This window comes from Anolis sagrei, chromosome 4 (genome assembly GCF_037176765.1).
Source record: "Anolis sagrei isolate rAnoSag1 chromosome 4, rAnoSag1.mat, whole genome shotgun sequence".
Taxonomy (NCBI): Eukaryota; Metazoa; Chordata; class Lepidosauria; order Squamata; family Dactyloidae; genus Anolis; species Anolis sagrei.
The window spans coordinates 176,774,555-176,794,798 of NC_090024.1; the positions used below are offsets into that span (position 1 = coordinate 176,774,555).

Consider the following 20,244-nt stretch of genomic DNA (forward strand, 5'->3'; position numbering starts at 1 on the left):
ATATAAATATGTATAAATGTAACTATAATCTAGATATAATCTAGAAATGCCTGGCCAAAGCTTTGACTGCTTCATTCCTTCATCAGTTTCAAAGTTTGCTTTGTCTGATTCAGGATTTTGGCAATCTACCTATAGCATTACATTCTTCTAAGGTAGCCTAACATCATGGGTAGTATGGTAAGAGTATGTGTATGGAAAGAGTCCATGTATTTGGAAATACTGCATTTCACCGCACTTTTTTTGGTCAAAGAAAGGGGGTACAACTATTACGCAATGAAAAAATTAATGTACTGCTTGCAGATTATCTGAATACAGTGTAGCCATTGGAGGAAGACAGCTTCCCCACTGTAAACAGTCTAACTAGTGTAGGAAAAACTCCAGGCTTCCCTCTTCGTGCATCTTTCTGCACTTGCCCCATTTTCAGCTCTGGCACTTCACTCATCTGTCTGAAAGCACTGGGTTGAGGAGAGCCAGTATTCTTTCTCTCTTCAACCCAGTGCTTTCGGATTCATCCACACGAAGCACCGTAGGCACACAGGCAAAACTGTTATTTGTACAGCTCTTCACTTCCTCGTGCTCCTCATACGACTTGAATTCCAAATCTTTGATCTTTTTAGTTACTCTTTTCTGGATGTGTTCCAGCATGTCACTATCCTTGAACTGTGGTACTCAGAATTCAACACAGTTTTCCTAGTGAAGTCTGACCAAAGCAGAAAAGAGTGGTACCCTTACAACTCTCAGTCTAGACACTATTCTTCTATTGATGCAGCCTAGAGATTTTTTTTTTTTTTTTAGTTTCTACATTACACCGTTGGCTCATGTTCAGCAAGACTCCTAGATCTATTCTTGGTTTTTAATTGATATGCTTATCAATATATTGTTTTATGATATTTCATTTTCTTTGTATTGATGAGAGATTTTAGCACATTGTCACTTTTAAACTCTTTTGAGCCCCAGAGTTGGGGAAAAAGTAGGATTTCAAAATAAATGAATAAGATATGATGCCTGGTAGGAGATCCTGGCACTTCCATTAAACCAAAGAAAAGCAACATATCTAGATGTCTGCCAGCAGTCTTGAAGCACATGAGAGGAAACAATTTCCAGAAGGGTACTTTGCTTAGTTTGTAGCAAACTAGAGACCTTCTCACATTGAGGCCCCTAACAGGGATGACAGCAAGGGAATTAACCTGGTAGTGTGGCAAATCCTTGGGACACCAGAGGAAACCATAGTCCTGCAGCCCGCATCACCCTCATCTCCATTTTCCCCATCACATGGGGGAAACTATCCCTTCCTGGCTTCCCCCGGATTGACCCCATTGTAGGCTATGAGAACACGAGTAGCCAACCATGTTCTCAGGTCTCCATCCTAGGACACTTCCATTCTGGAAGGACTCTGTCCTGGTTCCATCCTGGAAGTGTCCAAGGACTGAGCCAGAAGTCCATGTTATGAGGTCATAAGAGTCTTGCAACATTTGAACACAAGGTCACTCCTATTATTGCAACTGTAGTTCCTCCAGTGATTGCATAGCTTTGAGGCTTTATTGCATCAAATGTGGAACCAATTAGAGCACATGTACAAGTGTGCCAAAGAGTACCATCTGTAACAGGGATCAAACTGAATTACATTGACTTGCCAACCTTCTTCTCCTCTTATGATCCCAAGACTTCACTTTGACCTCCCTACACCTGTTCCTCACATGTCTTCTGTTTCCTTGAGAGACAATGAGATATTACCACTGTTTTTCTAGAGTAGCTGTGTGTGTGTTTTGGCTTGGAGGGTGACTCAAAGGCTTTGAAAGGAATGTGTGCATAAACTAAAGTTAATTACAAATACTTGGAAGGCCTTTGAACATAATTCCCCTTATTAGGACAAAAGATTTTGTAATAATTTCGTTTGTATTTGAAGAGGAAGTGAGCATTATGTAAATAGGCTATGAGGCCAAATAACTTCCCATATAGGCCATAATCCAGTAATAATGTGTGTGTCACATGAGTTTAGGCAGAACACTTTGTTTTCTCTTAGATCTTTGGTATCCTACAGAACTTGTAAATACTTCAGAGGTGTTGCAAGTTCCACATGGATCAGGCTATGAGCACATGTTTATCTTGTACAAATAAAACTTTTCCTTAGTGTTTGGCAGGGCCAAAAAGTAAGGCATAAGCAAATAGGAACCATTTAATTTAAATACTTGGTTATCATTGCCTCATCAATTTACTTTTAAACCAATTGATTTTTGTGAATCATATTTCAGATTAAGAGCACTTCCACACAGCCTTATATCCCAGAATATCAAGGCAAAAAATCCCACATTATCTGAACAGATAATCCAGTTCAAAGCAGATATTGTGGGATTTTCTGCCTTGATATTCTGGGATATTGGGCTGTGTGGAAGGACCCTAAGTTGCCTAAATACCCTGAAAGCACCAGATCCCATCTAACCTTGGAAAGTAAGCAGATTCAACTCAGGTTAGTACTTGACGGAGAGATCACCAATGAATATCAGGTACTGTATGCTATATTTCAGAGAAAGGAACTGGTGAAACCACCTCTGAGTCTTACTTGCCTAAGAAAACTCTATGAAATGGGGTTGCCATGATCAGCAGGTGGTTGAAGTCTCATAGGATGGTCCTATCCTACTTTCTTTTCTCTGGCAGGTAAAGATATATCTCTGCTATCAGACATTTTGGGAATGATGAGGAGCAGACTGCTATGTAGATTTTGGGTGGCATTTTTTTGGGAGAGGTGCCAGTGGTATAGATATGGGTTATTAAATAGACTGTCCTATCTACAAGTATGAAGTGAGTAATTGAAAAGCCTAGCTGTCTCATTTCAGTAACATAATTGGACTTATCACACTAGAGCTTGAAGAGTAAGCAAGAATATGCATCCCATTTTAAATCTGGTTGCTGCCTCCTGCAGAATTCTGGGGCTTATAGTTTAGGGAAGAGACCTCTAAAATGCTCGGCCAGAGAGGTTCTGGGTCTCACTAAACAATAAGCAAACACATTTATCTATGTCAAGAGGTGAAAAAAAATCTTACACCAACATTACATATGGAAAATCTTACATAGCCCTTACAAAAGGAGGAACAGAACACACGTTTTGCTCTAAAATTGAATTATCCGCTGGCTTACTTTTTAATTTCCACCAGGAAAAAATGTTTAGAAATCCTGTACCAAATAACCAATAATGGATGTGATGTTTCTGTTACATCTTTTCTCCATGCTTTTCCCTAAGTTACTTAACTCCTTATTTAAACTCAGAAAGTCTGAACAAAGTAAAGTGTATTCAGTTGGATCATGTCAGAGGAATAAAACAGGAAGCAGATCACTTTCTTATGCTCACTTCTACAAATACGTACTCTCTCATGTATGTTCCAGCTGATAGATTGACTGCAGACATTCTGGGCTGGCAGTTAAAATGTTATGGAACCAAAGAGTCTTTAAAAATAAAGATAAAAAAGGAATGCCTATGGTGCCCTATAAGACAGCCATTCTACCTCACAAATGCAATGGCTGTGTGGAGTTAGGGTTAAGCACAAGACTGTTCTGCTGGCAGAACCTTTTTTCATCAGAAAATCTTAGTGATTTGCTAAAAGAGCAAAGTGTCTCACTGGGCTAAGTTCCAGTAACAAAGAATGGGCTGGTGACAGAGTAGCCAAGTTTAGATATTGTATTATGAGAGCTAAGTCTGCCATTGCCCATAGAGAAAGCCACGGTGCCAACAGGGTGAAAATATTCCTAAATCCTAAACTTCAGCTGGTCAATGCCAGTTCAACAAGCTCTTGACAATTTTTGCCAAATGGAATTGTGATCTAGGTGAAATAGTATATCATTGGATGGAGAGAAATAGTCTTCTTTCAGGTCACTGATCTAGCAGGGTGATCCTGCTCTGACGTCTTGAGACGACACATTCTCCTTCTCACAGTTATGTCATCCAACTGGCCTACCTTGTCTTCCAGCACTTTTAGCCCACAGAAAAACCAAATGCATGCATTTATTGTGTGTGTATTTCTAAATCTGATTCAAGCATCAACTCCTGCTCCAAACAGTTGAAGTAAATAGAATAGGCACGATTCTAGTCACTTCAGAATATTAAAGGTGATTCTGTGTGAATTTCCATAGTTTTATTTTATTATGGTTTTTCTATTGGTTCCCAATCTTGCCTATGTTGAACCATTGGTTTAATTAGGAAAATGTTACATATTTGAATTTAATTAGTATTGGAGGTATATGTTAAAAGCGCAGTCCTTTGTTGGGTCAAACCATGTATCAATGGTAAAGTACTATATGCCAGTGGTTCTCAACCTGTGAGTCCCCAGATATTTTGGCCTTCAACTCTCAGAAATCCTCACAGCTGGCAAACTGACTGGGATTTCTGGGAGTTGAAGGCCAAAACATCTGGAGACCTACAGGTTGAGAAATACTGCTATATGCAAATATATGTTATCAGTAGGATTATGGGCCATCTTACTCCCAGGAGTACATAGGGAAAAAGAAACTCAACTGTTGTTGATGCGCTGGGGACTGGTGCTCTTATGCTAGTTTACTATAGAGCTGTAAGGTTGAATGATCTTTTTAATCTTAAGATGGGCATTTTAAGTTCATTCATAAAATGCCGCATCTGTTCAGTCAGAAGAAGTGGGAAGCAGCACCTATATATCTGTATAAAATATGGTACTATTCTAAAAATAGAATAGTATTCTATTCTTGTAACTCCGCCAACTGTATAAAATTGTATATATTTCTAAGATTACCTCCAAGCTTCAGTTTCACTCAATTGCTTCTATAGTTAAATAGACAGACAAGAATATTTCTATTGTTACTTTCCTGCTCTCAAAACTGGATTTCAAGGTGACTTACACAAACTAAAACAGAAAAATACAAAATCAAGACAAAAAGCAAGTAAAAAGAAAAATATTGTTGAAACATAATTAAAGAGATCTGTTTAATTGTTTATAATAATTGACAAGAAGTTTAATGTCATGTGGTTACTCTTATATAATAAAAATGTACATGACATAGAACACCATTTTGCCGCAAAGAAGAGGCGTGCCAACAATTCACATTATTCCTTTAGAACATTAAAGCTTTCCCAACCAGTCTTCCCCTGATTTTGCTTGAACCCTACTGGAAAGAAGCAGAAGACCAACAAAACCTGCTTGTTTTGTTATTATTTGCTAGACAGCATAAATTTTCATTGATTTAACAGCACATTGTAGAAAGAAAACAGCTCCTGTCTTTTTGTCTCTCTTCAGAGGAGAGCATTTGTGTTTCATTACAGTATACTCATTGTTGATAAATTTCAAAACTGTTGCCACGTAGCCCACTGAAATATTTTATCACAGCATCCTGCTTTCAGATCTGTCCTTAAAGATTTAAGGGTCTTGATAAGCCGTAATTGCACCATTAATTTGCCTCCACTCCAGTGCTGGATAAAAATGTAGCTGAATATCTGGACAACTTCCAAATCTGGGCAATGAAAACTATCTTTGGAATTCTCTTATTACAACCAATATGAAACTATAGCCTCATATACTATATACTCATTAGGAATAGTGTTGAGTGGTAAGTGAAACCGTCACTTGTGCGAGAAATGATATACTTGTTTATCAACATTTAAAAATATATGTCTATGTGGAATACATTTTTCATGCTGTAGGAGTATATTACCTTATTGCCTTCAAATTTATAAATAATACCACAGAAAGTAGCTGGCATACAGCTTTGTCCCTAAAGAGAAACAGACCTATGTTTCCAGAGAATGGGGTGCAAAAACTGCTGCAGCTAGAAGAGCTGTCTCTTGAACTGCTGTGGTTATATACTGACGATATTAGCTGAATTAACTGAGAATAATTTCTTTTTTAAAAAATTCTCATTGTAGACAAAAGACCATAGGATTAAAACAATGCCACTTTGGAATTGTGTAGTATTGTCAGACAAAGTGATCAAAAGAATGTTGGCACAAGGCTTGTAAAAAACAGACAGCCAAATCTCACAGGGAATTAAATCATATAATCTAGTGTATTGGGTCAGATTCATAAGATACCATTTGTTTCCTGTAAATTCATTAATTTAGCTGAGTAGCTCCACAGGCACAAAATATTAAATGCTAACAACAAGTACAAAAATAAACATTATTTGCAGATTTGATAGCCATGGTTTCACTCATTCTCCAAAAGATATTCCCTCCCAGAAGGTTGTGTGGGCCTCTCAAGGTCCTCTGGTGGTATTCTATGCTATGTTTTTGGCCCAGGTATATTATACGGTCAGTGTAACTTCATTATATGAATCTACACTGACCCTGCAATACACTTTCAAGCTACATTGTTTAGGAGTGTAGACAGATGGGGCCTATGATTCACAGTATCAAGTTTCCACAGGGGACTTAGAATGTATCCCCCGTGGATACGGGGGACATACTGTTTTTAAAGGAGAGCATGAAACATTCAATATATTGGACCAAGGTCCTTCTTCGAGCTGTGGATTCAAGGCAATATCCCCCAGAATTTTTCAATCTATTCAAAATATTGAAAAGCAGGTGGACAATTTGTCTTATTTCATGAGCTTTAAGAAATCAGTACACTAAACAAAAAACACTTTCCTAAAGTGACAGGATAATCCTTAATAATTATTAATATTAAACAGGAAAATAGGTGAATATACTACTGGGAGGCAAATTTCTATCTTTTCCCATGACATTCTGGCTTTTTCCTGAAAAAAAAATTAGCATTTAAGGGCAATGCAGCCCTTATAATTAGAACCATATTCTGACAAACCAGATGATCTTCTACTTTGTTACTAAAATCTTGTGTTAGTGAACAAAATAATGAATAAAAAATCTACATATTGCAATAATGGTTCTAATACAGATCCTGACCCAGCTAATATAAGTCTTCCAGGTGGTCTGTTTCCTGGCTTGTGGGTTGTACATGTTGGAAATAAACTTATATTCACTGGGGCTACGTTATCATTGATACAGGCCTATTTTTTTAAAAAAAAAATTAATTGCTAGAATAAATGAAGACTAAAACCATGCTTGTCCAGGGGCAAAGGAAAACACATGTCCACCAGATCGTTGGGATTACATAGGTACTTTTCAGAGTCATTACTCAAATTAATTGTGAAAACAATCTTCCTCTTCACATTCCTCTCCGCTTTTTATCAGACTATATGCAGGATTTAAAAATCACTACTAAAAATGTATGTGATCATCCTTTTTACCCCAGACATCAGGGTGGGAGAGGAAAGAAAAGCAATCTGGAAAAAAATGTTCAGAACACACTGATTTCCTGACTAAATTAAGAGCCATTCTAATCGAGGAAACATTCCTTCTTTCCTTGGCTTACCTCATCTATTAAAAGTCTGTTCTCGCATGTTATGAGAAGAAAGTCCAATGAGAGATAACCCTTTGGAAATGGAATTTCATTTTTTCCTAAGTTATGTTTAATATGTTTTAATGGTCTTAATTTGTGTTTATATGTCTACTGTTTTTAGTTAATTATGTTATGTATTGCTTTTTCCTTATGAATAATGTGGCATTGAATTATGCCAAACTGTAAGCCACTCTGAGGTGAGATAGTGTGAGATAGAAATATAGTAAATAAATACATAAATAAATATGTGAAAATAAAAATAACTTTGTGCCCAAAAGGTCTGCCTTTTATCACCACATTCTCTTTTTGATGAAAAATAGGGATTAACTTTTCTCCACATGTTTCCAAATCATCTTCAAATGTCACAGCTATGTGGTTTTAGGACTTACATATTTCATTTTTTTGCATAAATATGAACTTATTATGCACTCCCTGGCACAAGTACTTGTATTTACTTGAGTCTCATGTGCCATCGATCCTAATGCGCACAATAATTTTCAAAACCCTGAAACCAAAAAAAAAAAAATCTTCATTATAAACAATCAAGTTAGGACACCAAAACTTCTAGCAATGCAAAATAAAACCTTAGGGTGCATCTATCCTGTAGAATGAAAACATATTTAACTGCCTTGGTCCAATGCTATGGAATCATGGGTGCTGTAGTTTGACAAGGTCTTGAGTCTTCTCTGCAAAAAATACCTGTGCAGCACCAAACTACAAATCCCAGGATTGCATTGTATTGAGCACTGGCCATTAAATTAGAGATGACATCATTCAAAAAGGAACCCCAGGTGCAGCTCCTGAAGCACCTTCCCCTTTTGCTTTGGCTCAGCACTAAGATTACTAAATTATGCAAATCTAGTGCGCACCCTAATTTTGGCGAGGTGATTTAGCCAAAAAATGTGAGCGATAGATTCGAGTAAATATGGTATTACTGTCCAGAGAAAAGCAGCTGACTAGCTAGATCTAAGAATCAATTGAACTTTAAGTCAACTTTAATCCCACTCTATCGGTGATCCATAGCTTCAGCAAAAAGAAGCTCACCTTGCAGAGACAGGGTAAGATGCTTCCTTTACTCAGAATACAAGTCAGTAGTTCTTTAAGTGACGTTTAGTTATAGCTAGCACTTGTTGAAGAAACATTAACAACCTTAAATATGCAGATGATACCACTTTGATGGATGAAAGCAAGGAGGATCTGAGGAGCCTTCTAATCAAGGTGAAACAAAGTTCAAAAGCTGGGTTGCAGTTAAACATTAAAAAAAACAAAGATTATGGCAACCAGACTGATTTATAACTGACAAATAGAGGGAGAAAACATGGAGGTGGTGACAGACTTTGTATTTCAAGGTGCAAAGATTACTGCAGATTCAGACTACAGCCAGGAAATCAGAAGGCCCTTACTTCTTGGGATGAGAGCAATGTCCAATCTCAATAAAATGGTAAGGAGTAGAGACATCACATTGGCAACAAAGATCCGCATAGTAAAAGCAATGGTATTCCTCGTAGTAACCTATGGATGTGAGAACTGGACCATAGGGAAGGCTGAGCAAAGGAAGATAGATGTGTTTGAACTGTGGTGCTGGAAGAAAGTTCTGAGAGTGCTTTGGACCATGAGAAGATCCAACCAATCCATACTTCAGGAAATAAAACCCGACTGCTCATTGGAGGAAAGGATATTAGAAGCAAAGATTAAGTATTGTAGCCACATGATAAGAAGACAGGAAAGCTTAGACAAGACAATGATGCTGGGGAAAAGGGAAGGAAAAAGGAAGAAAGGGCGACAAAGAGCAAGATGGATGGATGGTATCCTTGAAGTGACTGGCTTGACCTTGAAGGAGCCGGGAGTGGTGATAGCTGACAGGGAGCTCTGGCATGGGCTGGTCCATGAGGTCACAAAGAGTCGTAAGCGACTGAACGAATGAAGAACAAAAGCACTTGTTGAATAAAGCCCAAATTATGATGGCAGTGGTAGAGCAGTAGTTCCCAACCTTTGCCAGCTGTTAGGGAGATGAAATTATGGGAGATGAAATCCAAAACACGTAGTGGACCAATGGTTGAGAACTACTGAATAAAGCAATGTGCAGAACTCAGACATTCCATTTTAAAAGAAGTAGAACAAAGATAAAACTATCTGAAACTTAGTCACATGTTATGCCATTTTCTTTTCTAGATAAGATATCCTCATTTATTAAAAAGACTAAATCAAAATCAGAAGATAAGGTACATGCCTGCCAATCCTTTTGCAAAAGGATGATGTTTCTTTCCTTGCATTTAAATACATAGGAATGTCCAAAGTGCGACACCCTCTGGTTAGTCATCATGGCTTCAAGGGAGAGTTCAGACTTGATTTGATCTAGGATCCATTTATTTATCCAATTTTAACAGTATTTGATCAAAAGCATTGCACGTCTAATAAAAGAATACAAGTGTACATACAAACACACTTGTACATATGTAGAAAAAGTCAAATGAACAAGTCTCCGGCACCTTCTGTAGTAATAGCTTTCAGAGAAATAGCCAAAATGTTTTTGCTATCCTTATCAACGATGGTCACAATCTGAAAATAGGCAGCACATTTTCACATAAGAGCTCTCATGCTGAAAAGGAGACAAAATCTGCCCCAGGAATCTCTTCTTGGAAGGTTGATATAAGTGAAAATAAAGTACATCATGTAAAATATCCTTTACTACATATACAAAGCATTAGGTTTCTTGAATGTCTCTATATCTACCATTCAATTATTTGTTTAGCAGTCCGTGGTACTGCTAGCACCACATTTGCAATCATTGAATTTTCTTCCGATCAGCTTTCTTCACTGTCCAGCCTTCACAATCAAACATAGAAATTGGAAATTTAATGCCATTAGGACAATCCAACATTTGGCCTACATCTGGTCTATACATAGGAAGAGAATACAGTGTTCCTTCAGTTATCGCGGGTGTTATGTTCCAGGACCACCCACGAAAAGTAAAAATCCACAAAGTAGGGACACTATACACACACACACATATATTTTGCTAGCTATAAGGAAGGGGCTATAAGGCTGTGGTTTACATACTGATTTGTATTTCCTCTCTGTCTTTTTTTGATTGGCTGCCTCTCTCCCAAGAGGGAGGATGAAACCTCCTTCCACACTCCATCATTGCCAGGAGACAAAAACCCATGAAACAAAGAGTCCATGAAAAGCGAACTGCGAAGTAGCAAGGGAACACTGTACATTAAATAACTTCACATTTTGATAGGATAGAATAAATGGTGATGATTGGATTGATGTTTGTCTTCTTTGTAGGTAGCCTGAAGCATGGCATCTGTTGACCTAGCATTCACAACTCCTTAATAATGTATTTAAGGGCCCTAACAATGTATTTTTTTAAAATAGTTTTATTGAAGTATTTAAAAATAACAGCAAAAGAGGGAGAATATTAAAAAGAAGATATCACAGTAGGAAAGGATAGAAAGACACCACCCCTCCCCCAAGTTCAAAAATAAAGAAAAAAGAAAAATCAAAATCATATATATATATATATATATATATATATATATATACACACACACACACACACACACACATACATACACATACACCAATAAAAATGAAAAAGTAAAAAAAGTAAAAAGGATTTTTTTTAAAAAAGTTGACTTCCATCTCTCCATCAGGTGTTGTATTCTCAATAATGTTCCCATTATTTCCACATTAAAATGTTCCTCTTATTTGCTTCTTTCTTTTTCATAATTTTCATAGAGGGTCCAATCAGTCCTCTTTATTGGATTCCCGGTATTCTTTTTCAGGAAAAAGGTTAGTTCATCCATCTCTCTTATTTCTCTAACTTTCCCTAACCATTCTTCAATGGTAGGGATACCATCCTAAGCTTTGCCAAAGATATTCTCGCCGCCGTTGTAATATAAGTAAATAATCTATCCTCATTTTCATCTAGTTGTAATTCTAAGTCCGTGAAACCTAATAGATAATATTCTGGTTTCTTTTTGAATACTCTCTTCAGGATTTTTTGTGTCTCTTCATGCACCATCAACCAATACTTCCCTATTTCTTTGCATGTCCACCACATATGGTAAAAAGTACCTATCTGTTGACAACCTTTCCAACACTTATCATTTCTTAGGAGTGGTATACCATCTGTGGAACATTTTTATCCAGTTTTCTTTTAAATCTGTTGCATAAACGTATTTTAGTTTTTTGTTCCACATCTGCTCCCACTCTCTACATTGAACAGGTCTTCTTATATTTTCTGCCCATTTTATCATACATGCTTTAACTTGTTCACACTCCGTTAGCCAGGTTAATAATGTATTATAAATGACTGAGATTACTTTTTTCTTCACCTTTAGGATCTTGTCCCAAATTGTTTCTTCCCAGGCAAAGCCTATCTTATTGTCTTGTTTAATATACTACTTCATTTGCAGGTAATGTAACCATGTCATATTCACATTTGTTTCTTTTATTTGCTGAAAGGATTTAATCTCAGTAGTGTTCCTCACTAGAATGTCTCTATATATTGGCCACACTCTCCAACCTAACAATCTTCTTTGATGTGCCTCCATTGGTGAGACCCATAATGGTGTTTTGTTATAAAAATATTTCTTATATTTCATCCAAACTCTTAATAGTGATGCTCTTACAAAATGGTTTCCACTTTTTTTTCTCGATCGTACCACGTGTAGGCATGCCATCCTATCCGTAAGTCGTGTCCTTCTAGGTTCAAGCCTTTTTCATTTTCTAATGTCATCCAATCTCTAATCCATAAGAGAGCACATGCCTCATGGTATATTTTCAGGTCAGGGAATCCTAATCTGCCTCTCGTTTTTTTATCAATTAAATTCAAGTACTTAATTGGAAAGGTCTTTTCCCTTTCCAAATAAATTTCAGTAATTCTTTCTTCCATTTTTTGAAATCTGTTTGATTTCTAATTATGGGTATATTTTGAAATAAGAACAATAATTTTGGTGAAACATTCATTTTTATAAGCAAGATCCTTCCTAATAAGGATAGTTTCAGGAAGTTCCATTTCTTCAAATGCTTCTGTATTTTATTCCAAGTCAACTCATAATTGTTCTTCAGAAGCTGGCTGTTTCTTGCTGTCAACTAGATCCCTAGGTATCTTATTTTCTTTACTATTTCCATTCCTGTGGTCTTTGCAATTTTCTCTTGTTTTTCTTTCCCTACATTCTTAGTTAGTATCTTAGTTTTTACTTTGTTCATTTTGAAGTCTGCCACTTTTCCATATTCTTGTATTTTCCCAATCCAACTCTGCAAGTTGTTTATTGGGTCTTCCACTATTCCCAAGATATCATCTGCGAAGGCTCTAATTTTGTATTCAGATTTCCCAATTTTCACCCCTTTGATATTCGTGTCTTCTCTTATTTTCATCATCAATTGTTCTAAAGCCATTATAAAAATTAAAGGGAATAACGGGCAACCTTGTCTTGTTCCTTTTGTGATCAAAAACTCCTCCGATAGTTGGCCGTTTATCCGAATTTTGGCTTTTTGCAGATCATAAATAGTGTTAATTGCATTCATGAATTTAGCCCCCATATCTAATTCCTGGATCAATATCTTAAAGAAGTCCCAATTCAAGTTGTCAAAAGCTTTTTCTGCATCAATTGATAACATGGCTACTTCTTTATGGTGATTCGCCTTGAAATATTCAATCAAATCTAAAGCTGTATGAATATTGTCTTTCATATATCTTCCCGGGAGGAACCCTGTTTGGTCCTCCCCTATCCATTCGTTCAAAAATTCCTTTAATCTCATCGCCAATATATTCGTAAATATTTTGTAATCCACATTTAATAGGGAAATCGGTCTATAATTCTTAATGTCCTCCAATGATGAACCTTCTTTATGTATCATTATAATCTCCGCTTGGTTCCAAGATTCTGGGATTCTTTGGTAAATTAGTGCTTCATTTAAGACTTTTTTTAACATTGGTTCTACAGTTTTCTTCATTGACTTGTAAAAACCTGCTGTAAATCCATCGGGGCCCAGGGCCTTATCTGCATCCATTTTGTTAATTGCTTTTTCTATTTCTTCTACAGTAATTTCTTTATTCAGTTTTTCCCTTACTTCTGAGATTTTTTGTAATTTCAATTGGCTTATATATTCTGTGATGTCGTCTTTCTTTATTCCGTCCTTCATATATAATTTGTTATAAAATTCCTTAAATTCGCCCATAATCTCCTTGTCTGACATAACAACTCTGTCTTCAGTGTTTATTTTTGTTATTTGTGCACTTTGCTTCTTCTTTCGTACTTGTCTTGCTAACCACTTCCCGGATCTATGTATTGAAATTCCACAAATGGAACTCCCTACTTCTTTTTCTTCTCAAAAAAGTCACTGCAGGAATCCTAATTTGAGCTAGGACTGTGAAAATTGATATTTTAAACTTTTTCTTCCAATAAGTTTATTCAACAAAAATAGACTCCTATTTCCAAGGTATTTTATTGTCATTGACAGAAAATTGGTATACTTTTGCCATTTTGATGAGCTCAATACCCAGGAATTGTTATATAATATAACCAAGTATTTGCTAATTAAATTATTTACGATTACTGTTTTGCACGAAAACAAGCTGTATTGTGTGAATAAAAATAGAGTTCTCTGGAAAAACTACTGCGTAGACTTTCAATCATTATGAATATAAACAGCACATTTTTAATAGTTCCAAAATCATTGTCTTTATATGCCCATAAAAAGGCTGTAGGGTGTTGAAAATAAAAGTTATTGTAATAAGAACTTTCAAGTTTATTTTTAAAACAAGAATTCAACAGTTAATTTTAAAAACAAGTGGGAAGAAGGGAGGAATGTTTTTAATATCATTTTTATTAGTGAATGGACAAAACAAACAAACAAACATATAATGACATCACACTCATCTTGGATAAAAAGTCATTGACATGACTATGAAAAATTATTTCTGTACAGCAAAAGTGGGTGAACATGATTAGAAGACAAAAGAAAAAAGAAAAAATAGAGATACAGATTAGGAATTAAGAAGGGAAGGATAAGGGGGAAAAGAAAAAAAGAGAAGAGAAGAGAGAAAAAGAAGAGGGAGAGAAAAAGAAAAATAATAATAATGATATTTTCCTTATTTAGATAGATAGATAGATAGATAGATAGATAGATAGATAGAGGAACAGTTAAACACTTATATTTCAGAGGGGAGGAATATTTGAAAGGGTTAAGATAAATTACTGTAAAATTGAGTTCAAAGTTGCAAAAGTAGTTTGTATTCTTTTATCTCAGCAAGTAAGAGAGGGAAGAGTAGGTTTTTCTCCTTCCAGTAGGCTCAGGTAAATGCAAACTGCTGCAGCCTCTTCTAGCTTGTATGTCCTTCATTGTTAATTAGCATTGCCATCTTGGAACTTCATTTGACCCATCTTCACAAGTGTCCTAGGATGTTTGCGGCACAGTGCATCTATAGAGCCCTATGCCTCCCATCACATGATGCGCACTCATCTCCGGCGGGCTCCATATATAAACTGTGCCGCAAACATCCTAGGACACTGTGTTCTGTAGGCATATTTTGAATTCCTTCTTGGCCATTGACATCCACTAGGTGACTTTGAGGAAATCACTTTAGAGGAAGGCAAAAGCAGACACCCCTCTGAACAAACTGTGCCAAGAAAATCCCAACATAGTTTCACCGTAGTTTATCCATAAATAGAAAGAACTTGAAGACATACAAAAGCAAAGCAAACTTTAAATGTAACTGAATAATAATGTGGGGTGATATCTTTAGCCCTTATACAGTTCAGTGAATTAAAATTTATTCCCATCATTTCTTGTTACTGCAGCTCCTATATGTGTGTGTGTGCGTGCGTGTTTGTGTGTTCACTGAACAATGTACACAGAGTTTTTAACCTGCTGTTATATAGTATTCTTGCACGTTGATGATGAGATAAACCATTTTGTAGATAGACTGTCCAGCTAGCTAGATAAGTGAAAATAGGGAGTGAACACAGGTTCATTTTAATGTCCCACATGTCTTTACATTAATGAACCATAGTTGTATTACACAGTATTATTACCAATTCTCATTGTAGATAATTTGCCTAGTTTTGTATTTATCTGAGTTCTTGCTCAGAATAAGCCACAATGGTCTAGTTCTGCTCATGGTAGATCCTTACTTTTGCATAGTAAAAATTAGATTTTTTTTCATATGCAAAGCATTTACCATCACTTAGCTCTTATGTAAGGGTGACATGGAATATTACATATTATTTCTGTGATAAATTTCTTGAAAGAGCAGAAAGTTGGGATATGCAGTCACAAGAGTGGCCAACTTCTCTTAGTCTTTCAAAGAACTTTCATTTTATCTTTGTACTGGTGTGATCTAAGATCTTGCTATCCATTTTTTGAATAGTCTTAATAACTTTTATGTTTGCTTTCAATTTTAGCTCCCAAACTTCATCAACACTACTCTCCCTCCACATGAGCAGGTGACAGCACAAGAAATTGACAGTTATTTCCGGCAGGAACTCATCTACAAGAGGAATGAAAGAATGGGGAAAAGAGTGATGGCTCTCTTAAGAGACAACAGTGACAAGAGTTTCTTCTTTGCCTTTGGAGCAGGTTGGTTCCTAAATACATTATTTTGTTGACTTTCTTAACCACACACAAAAATAGCTCTATTTTTTCCCTAAAACAATCACATTTTGAAATTCCACCTCACCATTGTCCATCTCCTCCCAAGTCCCAAAGTCCAGAACTGAGTTCTAACTTGTGCTGATTACCCTCTGGTCAAGTGGACATCAACTCGAGTTTGCGACCTTGAAATATGAATTCTATGTTCACTGCAGCATTTACCCTAGACCAGGGGTCCTCAAACATTTTAAACAGAGGGCCAGGTCACAGTCCCTCAAACTGTCGGAGGGCCGGATTATAAATTGAAAAAAACATGAATGAATTCCTGTGCACACTGCACATATCTTATTTGTACTGCAAAAGTCACTTAAAAACAATAGAATAATTAAAATGAAGAACAATTTTAACAACTATAAATTTATTAGTATTTCAATGGGAAGTGTGGTCCTGCTTTTGGCTGATGAGATAGGATTGTTGTTGTTGTGGTTGTTGTGTGCTTTTGGGTCATTACAGACTTAGGTTGACCCTGAGTGAGGGCCGGGTAAATCACCTTGGAGGGCCGCATCTGGCCCCCGGGCCTTAGTTTGAGGACCCCTACCCTAGACCATGGATTAATCATTGTCTCTCTGCCATAATGTTTGTACATCAATTGGAATGCTAGTGAGTTTGACTTACTTCATATAGCTACAGAGTTACTCTGAAGAGTGGTAATGACATTACTTTGTATGGGGATGTCATGAACATTACTAATACCTCACCCTTTATATTTGGACTCTAGAAAACCCAGTCAAATGTTTAAATGTTACCATCATTGCATTGGCATAATGCAAAAAAAAAAATTAAAAATACCATAAATGAAAAAAATATTTCCTACCTTATTTAATACACAAACCAATTTTATCTAAAACCAATGTTGTGAGTAGGATGTTGTGTGTTCTTTGTACTCTGCAAATGGTTTTGCATTGAACAGGATGTTTTCAGAACAAGGCATCTACATTTACTAACTTTCTGTGGGAAATCCAACTTGTGTGCATCTTCTCTTACAAGCCAGCCCAAGCATTGCAGTCACTGGTAGAAGCCCTTTCTCTCGTTCCCACCAGCCGTGCTTGGGATGAAGTTGGGACCAAGAGCAGGGCCTCCACTGATGACCGCAATGCTTGGGCTGGTTTGTAAGAGAAGATGCAATGGATCAAATAGCCTGGACCCAAGCCCCATATCGAGAGCGTTGCATGGCCAGATCTGGCATCTCGAAGTATGGGCACAGCTGTTGCACAAATTTTATGGTCATTTTAAATAGTGTCATCCTGAAAAGCCTCTTATGTCATGACAACAACCTAGCAAAGGGTTTGTATACTGTTTCAAATTATTATTGTGGTGTTTCAGAAGACAATGTAGCTCTCACACTATTTGGCTAGCATGTTGAACCCCAGGATTGAGTCTTTAAACCTAAGAGGCCTGGACTTAAGTGGACCTCTCTGAAATTAAAAGCTGCTCCCCATTGCTGTAACCATTTTGTTGCCAAGAGAAACAAGTGTTATCTCTCCTTTCCTGTAGGCTGTAAGTAGTACACAATTCTGTTCAGCCTTCCTATGGTGTCTTAAGAGGGAATGCATTAGGCACTACTTGTAATAGTGTTTGCTTCATAACAAGACCGTTGCCTGCCTATGCACTAATTTGCAGCAGACATATATGAAGCACAGTGTTGTGAAACGTATCCCATTAGCTTAAAGTGGATTCAGGTTCAAGTCTAGAAATGCGCCTTTTGTTAACTTTGTTGCCAAGGAGGGATTTGGAATGCCATACTCAAACAGGATCCAGAATTTCACAGCTGGCAAGTATGTTTTCATTGAAGTGAAGCAAAATGAGCAATCTTGTGTTTAGAATATTGACAGAAAATTGGACTCAAATTCAGCCGTTTAGACTTTTCATTTTGAGGAGACCTTACAATGAACTCCAACAAAAAGAGGGGAACAAGCAGGGAAAGTGGGAGAGGGGAGGATATTTTGAAACAACGTATGTACTGCATGTGGGAATACACACTAGTCCCCTGTATGTATTCTGGCCTCAGTCCAGTACTGGAGTTTCCAATTTATTATATGCCTCCCATAGAGCCAACATGTTTCTACAATAGGTACAAGCCTACTTCATGCATATCCACTTAAGAGTGTCAGATTTCTGCGATCTGCTCTGCCCTGGGAGAATGAGATGATCGCAAACAGTTGGAGTGATTCCCCCTCCTCCTTCCCAAACTCAAAACAGATGCTGTTTATTGAGCAGCATCATTTCAATAAAGTGTGGAAAAGAAAGCTGTGCAAAAAGTTTGTTCTTCTTTGGTCACAGCTAATGTAAGCCATGTTGTAAAGAAAACAAATGGTAATTCTATCATCTTTTTATTGCCAGGGTATGGCATGAAAGACAAAAGGGACCCAGTGGTATGGGATCACTGATTTATCAGTCAAACAGGCTGTCTAAGTCTCTACAGTTGCCAACATTTCGTACTTCAGTCAGTGAAACAGCAGGAACACCATCCTTTTAATTGTGGGGTTGTTTCAAAACATTAATAATTAACAGCTGTCAAGATGGGAGGTTTGTGAGCAAGACATAAACCTTAAAGTGGTTTTGTAACACATCAATAACATGTTGTTGGATTATGGTTGTATCTGCCTTTTGGGTTATTGCAATAGGCTTTAAAGAGAGGAAATACGTTTAAGGTGTATATGAACTCTGGAAAGAATCAAGCTCAGTACTCTATTTTTGGTCACTGTTTTTCAAGGACAAATTCTGAAAAACAAATTTCTTATGAAATTTGAATGTAATCCTTGTTTCAATAAGCCTTTTGAGGTTACATCTACAATTGCATCTTCCAAATGCAGTGATAGTTTTTTAAAAAATGCATTCATTCTGGAGTGAAATGTCTATAGAAAATTTACATTTATGATCCTTTGTAGCTCTCCTTTGTTTAAATGTTAGGAGCACTCATATATTTCTGCTCGAAAGAAATAAACTTAATGTAAAGAAATTACCTTTCTTTTGTGGAATTAATTTCTTGTGGAAAAAGAAGTGACCCAAACCATCCATAAATGTCATTGTGCAAAGCATGATTTTAAGCTGATTTTTTCAGCTTAAAAAGTGTAATATCACAGTCACAGATATTGTTATTCTGAAGGCATTTCATGGCATTCTATGAACTCTGTAATTCAACCTATATTTCTCTAGTGTTGTGACAGAATTTAGTTGAATTGGGGTGGATTGATGTGGAGGTAGCCAACTCCTCTGTATTAAGTTCTTGTTGTGTGCTTTTATATTGTTTCTGATTTATGGTGATACTAAGATGAACCTATCACAAGGTTTTCTGGCAAGATTTGCTTCTCTGAGGTTGAGAGAATTTACTTGCCCAAGGTTACTCAATGCATTACTCAAGGCCAATTGGGGATTCGAACCCTGGTTTCCAGAGCTGTAATCCAACTGCACCACACTGGTTATCTCCCTGTAATTAAATAGCATATCAAAACTGCCAGCTTTCATTGCCTTCAAACCAGCTTATACACATTTTAATGTTGCAGTAGTGAACTTTGTTGTAACACAGATAGCTGCTGTAGTTACTGACAGGACCAAAAGTTGCAGACAATGTAAGTCTTGGCCAAATGAAGTCTCAACTGACCATAAGTTTTGGCAAGACTGCAACTTCAAAAATAGCAACTTCTTAATTAGTTATAATTTCTAATTAGCAGCACTGGAGCTCCAGAGATTGCAATCCTTAACAGGATCATTCCTCTCGCTCTTTTTGGCCTGTCAGGGATTCCCACCTAGGATTTTATTCTGAAACTGCAAGTGTGTAAAGACCAGTAGAACTGATAGCATTGCGAATTGCATTCTGAAATTAAATCCTAGAGAGGACTCCTATAACTTTAACTACTTAACAGATCTTGGAGCTTGATAAAGTATAATAAAACTCCATGGGATAAAGATACCTGTCCTCTTTCACTTTTGTCTGCATGTTCCTTCAATGTAGCTATTGCCTTACTGGTGGAAAGCAAAGAGACAGGGCACAGGAACATAACACTATTCTTGTCATTGGGCATTCCTCTGAGTACGGCTCCAAGGTCTTAGCAGTTTTATTTCTTCCATATAGGAGTCTCCTACTACCATAGTATGTCAACAGAAAATTCATTCCTTTATCTCTCTCTTTTGCCTCTGAATCAACAATCTTGGAGAACCAGATAGCATTGCCAGTTTAGATTAGATTTTGTAATATAATTGTTTT

The 20,244-nt window shown here is 36.8% G+C and overlaps 1 protein-coding gene across 2 annotated transcripts in view; it reads left to right on the forward strand.

Moving 5' to 3' along the window:
- The window catches only part of TRABD2B (TraB domain containing 2B), a 339,123-nt gene that overhangs the window by 228,063 nt on the left and 90,816 nt on the right, over window positions 1-20,244 (forward strand). For both annotated transcript variants that reach the window (XM_067467891.1, XM_060773465.2), the window contains exon 4: window positions 15,794-15,968. In XM_067467891.1, the coding sequence (XP_067323992.1) occupies window positions 15,794-15,968 (175 nt within the window). The remainder of the gene's footprint in view (window positions 1-15,793; window positions 15,969-20,244) is intronic.